At 35.7% G+C, this 12768-nt stretch overlaps 1 protein-coding gene across 2 annotated transcripts; it reads right to left on the bottom strand.

Moving 5' to 3' along the window:
- Window positions 1–1563: 1563 nt before the first annotated feature.
- Window positions 1564–11595, bottom strand: LOC114760648 (ABC transporter G family member 32). Of its 2 annotated transcripts, XM_028949928.1 has the most exons (23): window positions 11482–11595; window positions 11016–11104; window positions 10465–10549; window positions 9818–9977; window positions 9671–9747; window positions 9534–9587; window positions 8919–9009; window positions 8532–8833; window positions 8176–8457; window positions 7428–7744; window positions 7140–7300; window positions 6948–7051; window positions 6600–6759; window positions 6376–6495; window positions 6192–6283; window positions 5774–6106; window positions 5400–5690; window positions 5005–5088; window positions 4774–4907; window positions 4447–4674; window positions 3340–3511; window positions 2982–3236; window positions 1564–1903 (listed from the first exon to the last, which is right to left on the bottom strand). In XM_028949928.1, exons 1-23 carry the CDS (start codon window positions 11488–11490, stop codon window positions 1631–1633), a joined length of 3873 nt encoding a protein of 1290 aa, XP_028805761.1. In that variant the 5' UTR covers window positions 11491–11595; the 3' UTR covers window positions 1564–1630. The 2 variants fall into 2 exon arrangements, with proteins under 2 accessions (XP_028805761.1, XP_028805762.1); XM_028949929.1 differs by lacking the exons at window positions 9671–9747; window positions 9818–9977; window positions 10465–10549; window positions 11016–11104; window positions 11482–11595 and having other exon boundaries at window positions 1595–1903; window positions 8919–9002.
- Window positions 11596–12768: the final 1173 nt, after the last annotated feature.

Genomic DNA, 12768 nt, shown 5'->3' with positions numbered 1-12768 from the left:
CCTGTTTTATTTTATTTTATGTAATTTCATTATTTGAGTTATTCATTTGTACTTCTGTTTTCTGGGGTAAGAGGAAAGTTGAGTCTCAGAGGAGACACCTCTACTGGAAGAGTTGGCCATGAACAACCAAATTAGTCAGTTGCTTGGATTCCTACTAATAGAATTCAAAAAAGGTGCTGAATACCGTATAATACCAAAAAAAAAAAAAGTTAACATCTGATGGTCTAATACAATAAGTAGGAAATGAGAATCAACAAAAACTAAAATATGGCAGTAAACAATATCCATTGATACCCATTAGCCAATTCCTCCCCTGTTCGCCTCCTGGCGTAAAGGAAATTGCTGTCAACGTCTTCAGCATGGACTTGGCAAAGAATGATAGAAGCTAGAAGAGGTTGTGATTCGTGAATCAGACTAGAAGGTCCCAAATTCCTTGAAGCTAAAGTAGCCAAATAGTTGGCGGTAACATTTCCCTCACAGTGAATTAGAGAGAAGGAGATCAAACCTAGCTCATTCAACACATCAAAGACATCAGCTAAAACTCCCTGGAATTATCGAATGATAAATGCTTTATTTAAGGAACTAGGTGGCCAAGATTCCTCATGCCATCAATCCTCTTGAGTCTAAACTCTACACCATATATTACTTCAGTAGCCTGTTACCTCCTGATAAATATAAGGGTGACGGGAAATGAAGTAGGCGGAACATGTTTATCTGATCTATTCCTGCATTTCTAACATGAACTGCATGAGTTTTGATCCCTATCATATTGAGCTTTGATCCCCATCACATGGAATATGGGCCTTTTGTCCTAATTCAAATTCATCGTTGTAAATACATTTTTGTTTTTTGGTATTATTACTGGTACCTCTTTGTTTATGTTCATTTAAAATTGTTTTAATAAGATTAATATATCAAAGGAGATGTTAATTGTGTAATCAGTTTAAAACGTACGATTTTGAAGTGTTACTTTAACGGGCATAGGCCAAATCTGCCCAAAGATAAATCTAGTTCTTATTTTGTGGGTGTGAAGAATTATATGTAATTTTGAAATCAAATAATATTAAGGGACAGCAATAAAGATTCGTCCCAAGATCATAAGTTCAAATACCACCAATAATGTGAGGATATTATTAGCAATTAGCAAGCGATCTGTAAAATCAAATATACGAGGTTTGTATAACATATTTTATTTTATGAAAAGTTTATATACATTTATAAAGTAAGATGAAGATTCTATAATTTAAGTAAAACAAAAAGGTCATTAGCATCTTTGACTCTAAATTTTAAAGAGAAGAGGGGGAAAAAACCATCCATACTTCCACGGTATCTACAACTATAACAAGCAGAGGCATAAAAATTGGCACTTGATTCATAAATTTGTGATGAAAGATAATAATAACAATAATAATAATAATGTCTCTTTACAGTAAACTATAATTTGAATTGGGTGGAACACAGTAATTCTTGAAAACGTAAAATCTTATTAGTTTATGTAAACCCTAAAGAAAGGCATATTTGTTTGGCGCAGGGTAATAATCGACTATACAAATAACAATGGCAAACTCAATTGGAAAAATTTGCACAATCTTAGTAGCAGTAACAAAACTCTCACGGCACACCAACCCTGTCATCTCCTTTGGAAATTGAAGGATTTAATTGCAAAGGCAAATATTATTGCAAAAAATATGCAGAAACCAGGCACCATTATGGCAGCAATGCACAAGAAATCATGCTTATAACCAAACACTTCAACCAGAACCTGCTTTATGGGTCTCAAGCTTATTCCATCAGATAGCTTCACAAGTTTATAATCATCACCATACTGAGAAGTTACCAGGCCATAGAGAGTCCAGGCTACAGGGTTTGCCCAGTAATACCATCTCCACCATATTGGAATTCTCTGAGAATGAGATCAGAACCGTTTATACTCAGTATTAAATATCAACACAACAATAAAAAAAGCTTTATCCCACTAGATGAGGTTGGCTACATGGATTGCACAACGCCATTGAGCCCTATCAGTATTAAATATCAATATAAAATTTAAAAGATTTACTGGAAATCACATTTGCCATTTGCTATAAGTGTCCAATGGTGCAGCTCATTTTTCCATCTATACTCTTGCCGATCCGAAATGTAACTTCCTCGTAAGGAAAATTTGTTACATGATTAACTACTCGAAAAATGGAGCTCTATTTTTCTATAATAAGAATATAAACTTGGCTTCCTCATGAATTTACGAAGATCTAAGACTAATGATTAAATGACTTTAAGATAAAAGCGGAAATTATTACATATTATTACATGATACCTTACCTTATTAATGGATCAAGAAAAAGTTCTAGAAGAGATACAATCTTTTGCATGTGAGATTAGGAGACCTCCTTTTCAAAATAACAATTTTCAAGAGTCTTGTTAAACTATATGATAGACATTGGCAGAGGTGGAATTATGGTACCTGGGGCAGTCAATTTTGATTCTTTCTTTTTTTTCTTTTTTTTTTTTGGCTTATGGTTGAGGGATTTGTAAGTTATTAAATGCACTGAAATTTCGGTTGAAATTTCTATCAGTAAATTCAAAAGAATATTATTGAAATTTGTTGTCTCTAATTAAAATTATTTTAAACAATTTAATTATTTTACGGATAACAATCATCATGATCAAAAGCGAACAAAATTCAAATCAAATTTATCAACAATTATAACTATTCCTTCAGTAAACAAAGATAAGCAAACCGAACGAAACCCAGGAAACACCTAGATATGACAGCCAATATTTCTAGCAAAAACAATCATTAAAAATGTGGTTTGGTAAAACAAAATCACTTTTCCAACTTTGAATCTCCATCTACACCCGATCACCAAAGCTAAAATGTTTTAATATAGGCATTAAAAGGTCCAACATCAAATGTAAGCATTCCTTAATCAACTAAAAACGTTGACACTAAACATATTTAGAAAGCAAATGAGTTCCCATACCTTATGAGGGATCATGAAACCGCTGAAGAGATTCCACAGCATATAAAATGGAGCAGCAATAATGGCAGCAACATGATGATTTGGTGTGACGGCCGTGGTCATCATTCCATAGAAGGTAAAATACAGCATGGTAAAGTACATGAAGAATATGTACCAAATGAACTTAACAGCACTCCACTCAAAGCAAGCCATGGAATAGAATATTGAACAGTATATAAGAGATTGGGCAAATACGTAAGGAAACTCAATAGCACCCTGCATAACCACAAGTTTTTGTTTGAATCAAAAGTGCAGAAAGATCATCACCAAAAAAAAAAACAAAAGTTGCAGAAAAATGCGTGTTCTGATAAAAATAAACCTGGGCAAATGCAAATGGTAAGGCTGAATACATCCCTGCTGCTCTTTCTCGATATGAAACAAATCTTTCAACAGAAAGAACAGGTTGAACAGCCGTGCCGTTTGTGATGCCAATAAATAGAATTGCTGCGTACATAGATCCCATGGCATTAAATATATCTTGCTGCGATTCCCTGTGAGAATACAATAAAGTTGCCAGTTGATACAGGAAATCAGAATTAATGAAAAATAGTGAGAGATTTGCTAGTACATTAATTAGGGCCAGTAATAGATATTGAGGTTGCATTAGAGCATTGAGAGTGATTCATTAATCATCCCAATCATAAGCAATCATTCAAGGAGCAGATATCATTTTAACGTGTGAGATTGGTCTTCACCACATATTGACCAAACTTTCGCAACATAACAAAGTATGTCTCTTTCAACCAGTTGTCACTAACCCTATGAATGGGAAGAAACTTAGGGAGGAAAGAATGCTAGGAGGTAAAACAACCTATAAAGTAGTAAATTTTTGAGTTAATATCATTTGTAGTTCTTAAAATTTGACCTTATTTTGGTTTTAATCCCTAATTAAAATTTGAAACCAACGGTTTTGGTCCCCTAAAAATTGAAACAAATGGTTTTGGTCCCTGAAATTTAACCTCATTTTGGTTTTGGTCTTTATTTCAGAAACCAAAAATTTTAAGCTGGATCAAAATGAAGTCAAACTTTAGGGAGCAAAACCACTAATTTAGAATTTCACATACCAAAACCAAAACGAAGTCAAATTTCAAGGAGTAAAGCCACTAGGTTCAAATTTCAGGGACTAAAAATAGAATTAACCTTAAATTTTTTTACTATTTTTTGGAAGATTTTCTTTCCAGCATTCCCTCCTCATTTTCCTCTCAGTTTTCGCTTCATCTAAACATAGCCTAAGGGCTTTATACGCTTGTTCTATGCATGCGCTAAGAAACAAGCAAGGAAAAACACATTTATGGATATCATAGCTACCTACCACTAGCAAGACCATGTTGTAACAACGGACACTAACAAAATTCGCAACGTAGAGCCAAGGAAGGTGCTAAGATTGAAAATGTTACAGAACAATATAAAATGCAGGGCAAACGACCTTTTGGCACCAAATCTCCAGCATATAGTTCCCAACATCAATGAGATAATGACAGTGTAGAAGAAGCGAACAGCAGTGTATTGTGGGTTACGCCAATAAGATAGATTTTGCTTCCAGAGGCAAGTTAGGAACTGCTCAAAATATGACCGACAATACTTGCTAGGAAAACTCAATTCTTTTGAATTACTACTGGGCTTGCTCAAGGTTTCAACCAAGTCTTTGTTTCGCCTGAAAAGAAAAGAATAAAGATGGTATCAATAAGAGAGCAGCAGTTGCATATAGAGCTCTCAATTTGTGTAGAAAAGTTGACTTAAGAATTGCATTTACAGAAATAAGCTTGATCTTCTGTAGATTTCAGCAAAATCCACTCCTAGACGACTTTCTTCCAAAGGAGAAGTAACCTCCAGCATCCATGTAGAAGGGTTATATCCTGTTCTAATCTTTGGAACACCTTCAATCGACTGCAGAAGAAAAATTCGCACAAGAATTAGTGAATTTATTTTCATCATCACTCAATGAATGAATTATTCTATAAAAACTAAGTGTCCATTTGCAGACCTCAAAATAACTTATTAGCTCACAAGACTTGGGGCCGAGCGGACCAGCATATATTAGCTCACCCCCCCGCTTCATACACAGAAGCTGCCAAAAGTTTGGAAAATGGTTAGACCTGTGACTATATAGAAATGCTTTGAGAAAATCATGAAGCATAAAATATGATCCCTCGAACTATTGATTTGATTGGATAATTGATAGAATATTAGATACTAGATAAAGATAATACAGCTACAGTTTAAATTTCCGCAGCCATGCATGATAGAAACACATATCAGGTTATCACAAAAACATTTACATAATTCACACAAAGGTTAGACACTGCCATAGTTGAATCCTGCCTCAAATACTCACTATTAAATGAAACAAATCTGAGAAAACTCTTTCATTAGCAATACCTCATCAAAGGATTCAAATATTTCTATGCTAGGCTGATGGATTGTGCACACAATAGTTCTCCCAGTATTTACTATATTCCTCACTGTTCGCATCACAATGGCAGCTGCCCGAGCGTCCAACCCTGATGTGGGCTCATCCATAAAGACTATAGAAGGGTTGGCAACCAGTTCAATTGCTATAGTTAACCTTTTTCGTTGTTCTGTTGACAATCCATCAATTCCAGGTAAACCCACAAGTGCTCCACTCAATGAAGTGAGCTCCACAAGCTCCATTACCTCCTCAACAAAAGCCTGACCATCAAAATTCCTGGAAAAATCATTATGTGCCCATGGTTTGGGGGGGAAAAATGTTATGTCATGTTTCATTTTTCTACCTTTTGTATCTCCAAGCTAACATCTGAAGGTAATCGAAGCCAAGCAGAGAATAGTAGTGATTCCCAGACAGTCAAGCAAGGAGAATGAACATCAGTCTGCTCACAATATCCAGAAATTCTTGCAAAAGTTTCTTGTCTTTTTGGATAACCAGAAATGCATATGCTCCCTTCTATGGTTCCACCAGTTTTTCTTCCAGCCAATACATCCATAAGAGTGGTTTTTCCAGCACCACTGACTCCAACCAATGCTGTGAGCACCCCAGGCCTAAAAGCTCCTGTAACATTAACTAACAGCTGCAACCTGTCTTCTGATATCCCTTGTTGTTTCAATTCCTGAAGCAAAAATATTTATATAGAAGAGGAATTAATCTAATGAATAGAATAAACAAAAATCAAGAAATAAGCCATTTTTACGCACCATGGGGACATCCACATAGTAATTGATATTGCTGAAAGCCATTGAAAGCGGTTGAAAAGGAAGAACCATCCCTCGTTGCTTAAAATGCTTTCCTATGTAATGGCAATTGAATAACGTCACTTCCCAATTACGTATAGAAACAGAAAATACAGAAGGATAAAGATGTGATGAATAGTTTACAGACCATTTGATGATGAATGCCGGAAGTACTCCCTCAGCTCAATAACAGAACTTTCGCCTCTTCTCCTCCTTTCTCTTTCTTCTAGCTCCTCCTTTGAGACAACAGCTTGTGGCCTGCCCCAAGCTGAACAAATTATATGAGAGATTTCAGATTCATGCAGCACCACGAGCCAAAGTAAAATTAAATTATTTGAGGGCTTAACCAAGAAAAAAAAAAACTCGTCTTACGATTAAGGTAAGCTAGGAAGATAGTAAATAATGTATTGAACAAAATCGTATATCCAACCATTGCACCAACACCAATCCAATACCAATAGCTCTCTGGATACAAACTCCGCTCTCTTAATAATGCTTTACCCAACGGAAGTGAAGTATCATTTCCAGCAGGCTACAAAACGAGAAAACAAAGCGTGTGCTTCAATGCAGTGGAAAAAAAAAGTGCTAATTAGAATTATGTTAAAACCTCAAAAAGTTGCCACTGCATCTCTGGACGATCCAAAATGATAGTTTCAAGGTACCGCAAGGTATAAAAAAATTCCACAGATGATCATAACTACTAAGGAACAAGGATCATACCTTATGCCATGAATGTCCAAGGAACTCATTTGCAGAAGCCGAATTTTGTCCATACATTAGCGGAGAAATCCAAAAGCCCCATATCCACCAACGAGGTATACGGTCTGCTCAAGAGGAGGAAATTTTAAGTGGGAAAACTTAGGTTGTCAAAATAAATTTAAGAACATGAAAAGATTGCAACTCCAATTTGACCTCTTGAAATTATGTATCCTCCAAGGGCCATCACAATCAACATGGCAAAGGATCCGAAGGTATTGGCTACGATCATATTCCTGCCCAACGATCCTATCAAACGGAAGAGACCAATTGACATTTGGTGTAGAAGGAAATATAGCAAAAACTGCTTTAAAAATCTGCACACCCAGAAACACATAATTGTCATGAGGGGAAAAAATATAAAAAAATTAAAATTAAAATTAAAAAGGTAAACTACTATAATATAGAACAATGCAGAGTGTACTCTGGACACTCTGGCTTTACCTAGAAATAGCAGGATCATATCCAATCGTGTAGTACGAGACTACAACCCAGCATCCGGCCTCCATGAGGGAAGTTGGAACACTAAGGAGCCAAGAAGGGAGTGTATAAACCCAACTAGGATAGAAGTGCAAGTCTCTGTGCTTGTAAAGTACTGGAAGCTTTGCAACCAACATTGATACCTCCGTAAAACCATTGAACAGAATAATTACCATAGAAAAGTACAGCGCCCCCAGATATATGCCTCCATCGTCTATTGTGTCTTTATGCATTGTTGTCCGGAAGAAAACACTCATTGTGATCAAAGCAACCAAAAGAAGCTGAAAATAATATGGAACTTGAGATCAACCTTAAAACCCTTGCTGGTTCAAAACCGAAGCAAAAGATAGATTTATAATCAAAGAGCATAAGAAAACAACAAACAATAAACTGACTACCGACAGTCAAAATATTGAAGTCGATAGCCAGAATTGCGAAACTCTTCGGTATTTTTAAAATATACCGTATGATATGAGGTAAGTTTAAATAAAAACAAGGACAGCAAGATACGAAAAAATATGATGTCAAAATATGAGAAAGGCAAGCAATGTTATCAAAAGGACAATAAAACTAAAGGCAAGTATCCAATTTAAAATGCGGGAAGAATGGTTTGATTTTAAGTGGCAAAACCGCAAGAGTTGCCCTCATAAAACAACTTGTATAAACGGGCAATTATTTTTGGCTACGACAGATTCCATAGTGGTAAGTTTACCTGAACAAATTTAAAGACATAAATAAATGAATTTCGCTTCATTAGTAGCCTCTGCCATTGGTAGCTGGTTTTGAGCAATTCAAGCCCTTTCGCTCCGTAGTTAGTTGTTGCCAAGGCTGCTGGGTGATTAAAGCGTTTATTGAAAGGAACTTTTAGTTCCTCTGACAAATTCTTGCCATCGCGATATAAAGCAAAAGCTTCTGCAAACTGCCCAACGGGTATGTACCGGTAAGGACGGTCGAGAACAGACCAGTACTGTTCTTGGTCCTTCTTCGATGTAACCTGTTTACCAGAACTTGAGCAATGACTAAAAGTATTGGAATAGGCAGCTATATTATAATATATTTACCACTCACTTCTTGCAAGAAGTCTGCCACATTCTTTCGCTCAGGACAACTAAATCCCATCAATCTGAAAAATTCAAGAGTAGACTCACGAGGTCCCTGATACACAATCTGACCCTCGCACAAAAGAATGACATCATCAAACAACTCATATGTCTCGGGAGCTGGTTGTAGAAGAGATATGATAGTGGTTGTATCAAGCGCACGGGTGGAATGCTTAAGATATTTGACAATTTGGTAAGTAGTTGAACTATCAAGGCCAGTTGATATTTCATCCATGAACAAGACTCTTGCTGGCCCAACCAGTAATTCACCTAGTAATGATACACACCAGGTGAAAATCCTGTATATGAATTTGACTTGGTGATGCACGAATCAAAGCTATACGCACTCACATACCTGTTGTAAGACGCTTCTTTTGCCCTCCTGAAATGCCCTTCAGCATTTCATCTCCTACCAATGTGTCAGCGCACATGTCCAAACCTAATATCTTTGTCATGAATATTTTAGTACTTAGAAGATTTATAGAACTAAACAAGAAAATACCCCACAAATCTAATATAATACTCGTCTACCGTTATAACACATACCAAGACACTTCTTTCATCATTCAATTCTCTAGGAAGAGTGCAAAAAACCGTATCAATAGGGACATTACAAATGTCCTTAAGTTAAATGATACCAGGATAAGTCACTTGTATATTTAATGCTTGTTTTTCTATTTTACACCCATTTAATTCTCATTGGAAATAGATAAAGTATAAAGAAATATGTGAATGATTTGCAAATGCAGGTAGCAAGAAAACTTTAACAAGGGTAAAATGAGAAAATTTTGTCAATTTAATGCATTCCTTAGTATGTGAGAATGTGTTACAAAGTGACTTATATTAAGTACTAGAGTGGTACTATATTACTTTTGTTTTTTGGGGTGTAGAAGTGATCAAACACCTCTAGTCATAATTATCAAGGCAGTTATTTATGCGTTCAGGATTCAAAGGCTAACAGCTGTAGTACCTTCATGACGTATTCCACAACAAGATTTGTTTCCTTTTCACCAAGTGCTAAAGCCTACAAAAAAGAAATTATATTTAATTAAGCAGTGCCCATAAGTTACAGTAATTAACCAAGAAAGCAAACATTATAGGAAGCACCTTCATAAATATATCAAGATCTTCATCAGGTTTTATCCCAGAATTCTTTTCTCTTCTGGCGAGTTCCAGCACCATATCTGTTAAGAGTTGAGAATTTAGAATTCAGCATTTAAATGTGCAAATTAACAGAGTCTCCTAAGAGCATACCATGCTTAAATCCAACGCCTTGACAGCGGCCAGCAAAATCAAGAGTTTCCCTTACAGTCATCTCTGGCACGTGTGAATCTTGTTGGCTGACATAAGCAGCTGTTTTCTGAGGAACAAACTCATTGAGAGTATGCCCATTGTATGTAATGCTCCCTGACATCTTCAAAGGGCATACCAATATAAATAAGCAAGAGAAAGGATAACAAAAAAGAAGCCACAAGTCAAACTGGAGTATTATAGACTAGTTTATCAGTGAATTAGCCTGCTTCGAATGTTTAATCTGACTAAGTTAAAGAAGGCGGATATCCAAAACCTCAATGTGAATAAAAAGTGAATATATCAAGGAAGAATTACTAAAAAATCTCAAAGAAGGAAGATAATTACTAAAAAGTCTCAATGACAAGCTAGCTGCTTATTTGCTATTCTAGGACTTAGCATTAGCTTAGTTGTTATTGTTATGGGATGTTTTTATAAATATGTTCCTTCCTTGGGGCGATGACGTAAAACCCACCGCAGCAAAGCTTAAGCGCGCAGCAGCTCCATTAATTTCGAAGAAACGTTTGATTAGTATATGATGTGCATGCTTGGGATTATGCTTAAATAGAAAATCTAATTCAAGGTCCTCAGGGCGTTGAAAATCTGAGTACCTGCAAACCAGGCCCCAGCCTGCCAGCAAGAGCTAAAAGTAGTGTCGTTTTTCCAGAGCTTGGCGGGCCCAACAGCAGAGTCAATCTTTAAGAAAATAAGACCAACGTGAGCTAATCAAACTCGAAACTCCTCTAATTTCAACGCAAGTATTTAATGCCTGAGCACAAAGATGCCAAGTAAAACGAAGCAGCGAATAAAATGTTTATTATGAGTGACGGTGCGGCTGAACAAATCCGTCAATTTTAAAATATAAAAAAAAATGGGGGAAAAACTCAGAATGTTAGAAACCTAGCATTCAAAATCGCAAAATTTTTTTTTTGGCCTGAATTCAAAATCGCAATTGAAGGAAATGTTTTACTCATTTCTACGCCAAAAAAAAATAATGATCCAATAAATGTTGATTTTATCTATAAAAATTAACTGTACAAAGAAATAAAAGTAGAATGTATAAATAGCTTTAAAGGTAAGACTATAGCTAGTAACAGCAACCAAAAACAAAACAAAACAAAAGCCAAACTTGATAAAAAAAAAAAAATCTTTTACCACGTACCTTGAGGGTCTGATAATCCCACTAATGTCGGCTAGAATTGTCAATTTACTTCGCTTTCTCTTGTATAGTCGCAATTGTCTTAAAAGAGCCTAAACGATAATAAGACAGAAAATTACACAACGATCATGTGAGATGACCAAACAACCACCCCGGATTAAAGAGGAGGCCATTTTAGTAGTGATAAACACTGTGATGCTCATTTTCATCAAAATTAGCTTTAATAATCTAGATTTAAAAATTTGAACTAGTAATTTTTAAATAAAAATTTATTTTTTTAAAAAACTCACTGTTAAAAGATTACATTTATCTTGGATTATGTACATATTAAAAAGAAAATATTTTTAAAAAACAAAAAAAATATTAAATATGAAATTTTAATTTGATGCCTAAGCACTAACTGGTTCTGCTTAAACAGGAGCCAATAAAAATTAACCAAAATAAAATGGACAAAAACAAGAGAAATTGCCTCGGTCATATTGTAGATAAAATTAGGAATCGTCGGCAGGGCTCTGCTTCCAACATGAACATAGGTTTCAACTGTCAACTGTTGAAATCGAACTTGAATCTTCGGAAACCTCAGCTTTACCCTGACAGAGATCATTCATACCGTCAAAATAAAATAACGAAGATTTGTGTTCGCCCGATTGAACCAAAGCAAAGGTATAGAATAAGAACCAGTTGAGACAAGATTTTTATCCCTTTAGGCATATTTCGACCTCTGAACACTCAAAATGAGAACATATAGAAGCACACGGGCTAGCTAGGAGCATATAAAGGTTAATCTGAACCATAATAAAAATATCATTACTTTTAACGATGTAGCTAAGCACTTGGAGTTCGAGGATGAACGTTTAAAGGCTTACAAGACCTCTGGACAAGCTTATTACACTGAAGATGCTGACACTTCCCAATCAAGGCCCGATTCCAAGAAGGGCAAAAAGTTCCAAAAGAAAGGGAAGAAGGGTGATCCTTAACCCAAAAAGGGAAACAAGCACTTCAAGAAGAAGGGAAAGAAAGGTGGGAAAAAGCAGCTAGACCTAAAGAAGGTCAAATGCTTCACCTCCCAAAGAATGGGCCATTTCGCACGTGATTGTTCAAAACAGACTGAGAGCAAAAAAGTATTAGTGAATTATGTGAATTCACATGTTTCATATGTTTCAGGTAGTATTTTTCTAATAGAACATGTTTCTTCTTCTTGGATTACAGACTCAGGCTCCACAGACCACGTAACAAAGGATTGGGAATCCTTTATTGAGTATCGTCGGTTGCCATATCAAAGCAAGTGGCTTATGTTGGGAGCAACAAGAGGATCGAGGTTAAAGGTTTGGGCACCTGCAAATTTACTTTGCATGGTGGGAAGACCTTAATACTCCATGATGTACTTTACGCTCCCGACATCTAGCAGAACTTGGTTTCTGTTTTATGTCTTTTAGAGTTTGGGTTTGATGTAAACTTTCATAGTAAAGTTGTAGATATTTTAAGCAACTCAATCCTTTATGGTTTAGCTTTCTTGTTTAAAAAGTTTTTTGTTTTGGATATTGTTGGTGATTTTAATAGTAATAAATGCTTTGTTATTTCTTTGAGTAATGTTGACATAAACACTTGGCATGCTAGACCAGGACATATTAATCAAAATAGAATGATTAAATTAGCCAAAAAAGGTTGTTAGGTGCCATTCTGAATATGGAAATGTCACTATGTAAGAATTGTCTAGCTAGTAAGCAACAAGAAAGCCTTTCGGTAAGGGAACAAG

Source organism: Neltuma alba, unplaced genomic scaffold, assembly GCF_004799145.2.
Source record: "Neltuma alba isolate B1F8T4 unplaced genomic scaffold, ASM479914v2 tig00011008_pilon, whole genome shotgun sequence".
Lineage (NCBI taxonomy): Eukaryota > Viridiplantae > Streptophyta > Magnoliopsida > Fabales > Fabaceae > Neltuma > Neltuma alba.
The sequence above is the reverse complement of the archived record's forward strand: the minus strand, read 5'-3'. Positions and strand labels throughout refer to the sequence as shown.

What these genes read in the sequence shown, in the direction of transcription:
- LOC114760648 (XM_028949928.1), bottom strand. An exon ending in TTAGCTTGGAGATACAAAAG is followed by an intron (nt 5,691 to 5,773) that starts GTAGAAAAATGA and finishes TTTGATGGTCAG; the next exon opens with GCTTTTGTTGAGGAGGTAAT. An exon ending in TATTTGAATCCTTTGATGAG is followed by an intron (nt 5,089 to 5,399) that starts GTATTGCTAATG and finishes AACTTTTGGCAG; the next exon opens with CTTCTGTGTATGAAGCGGGG.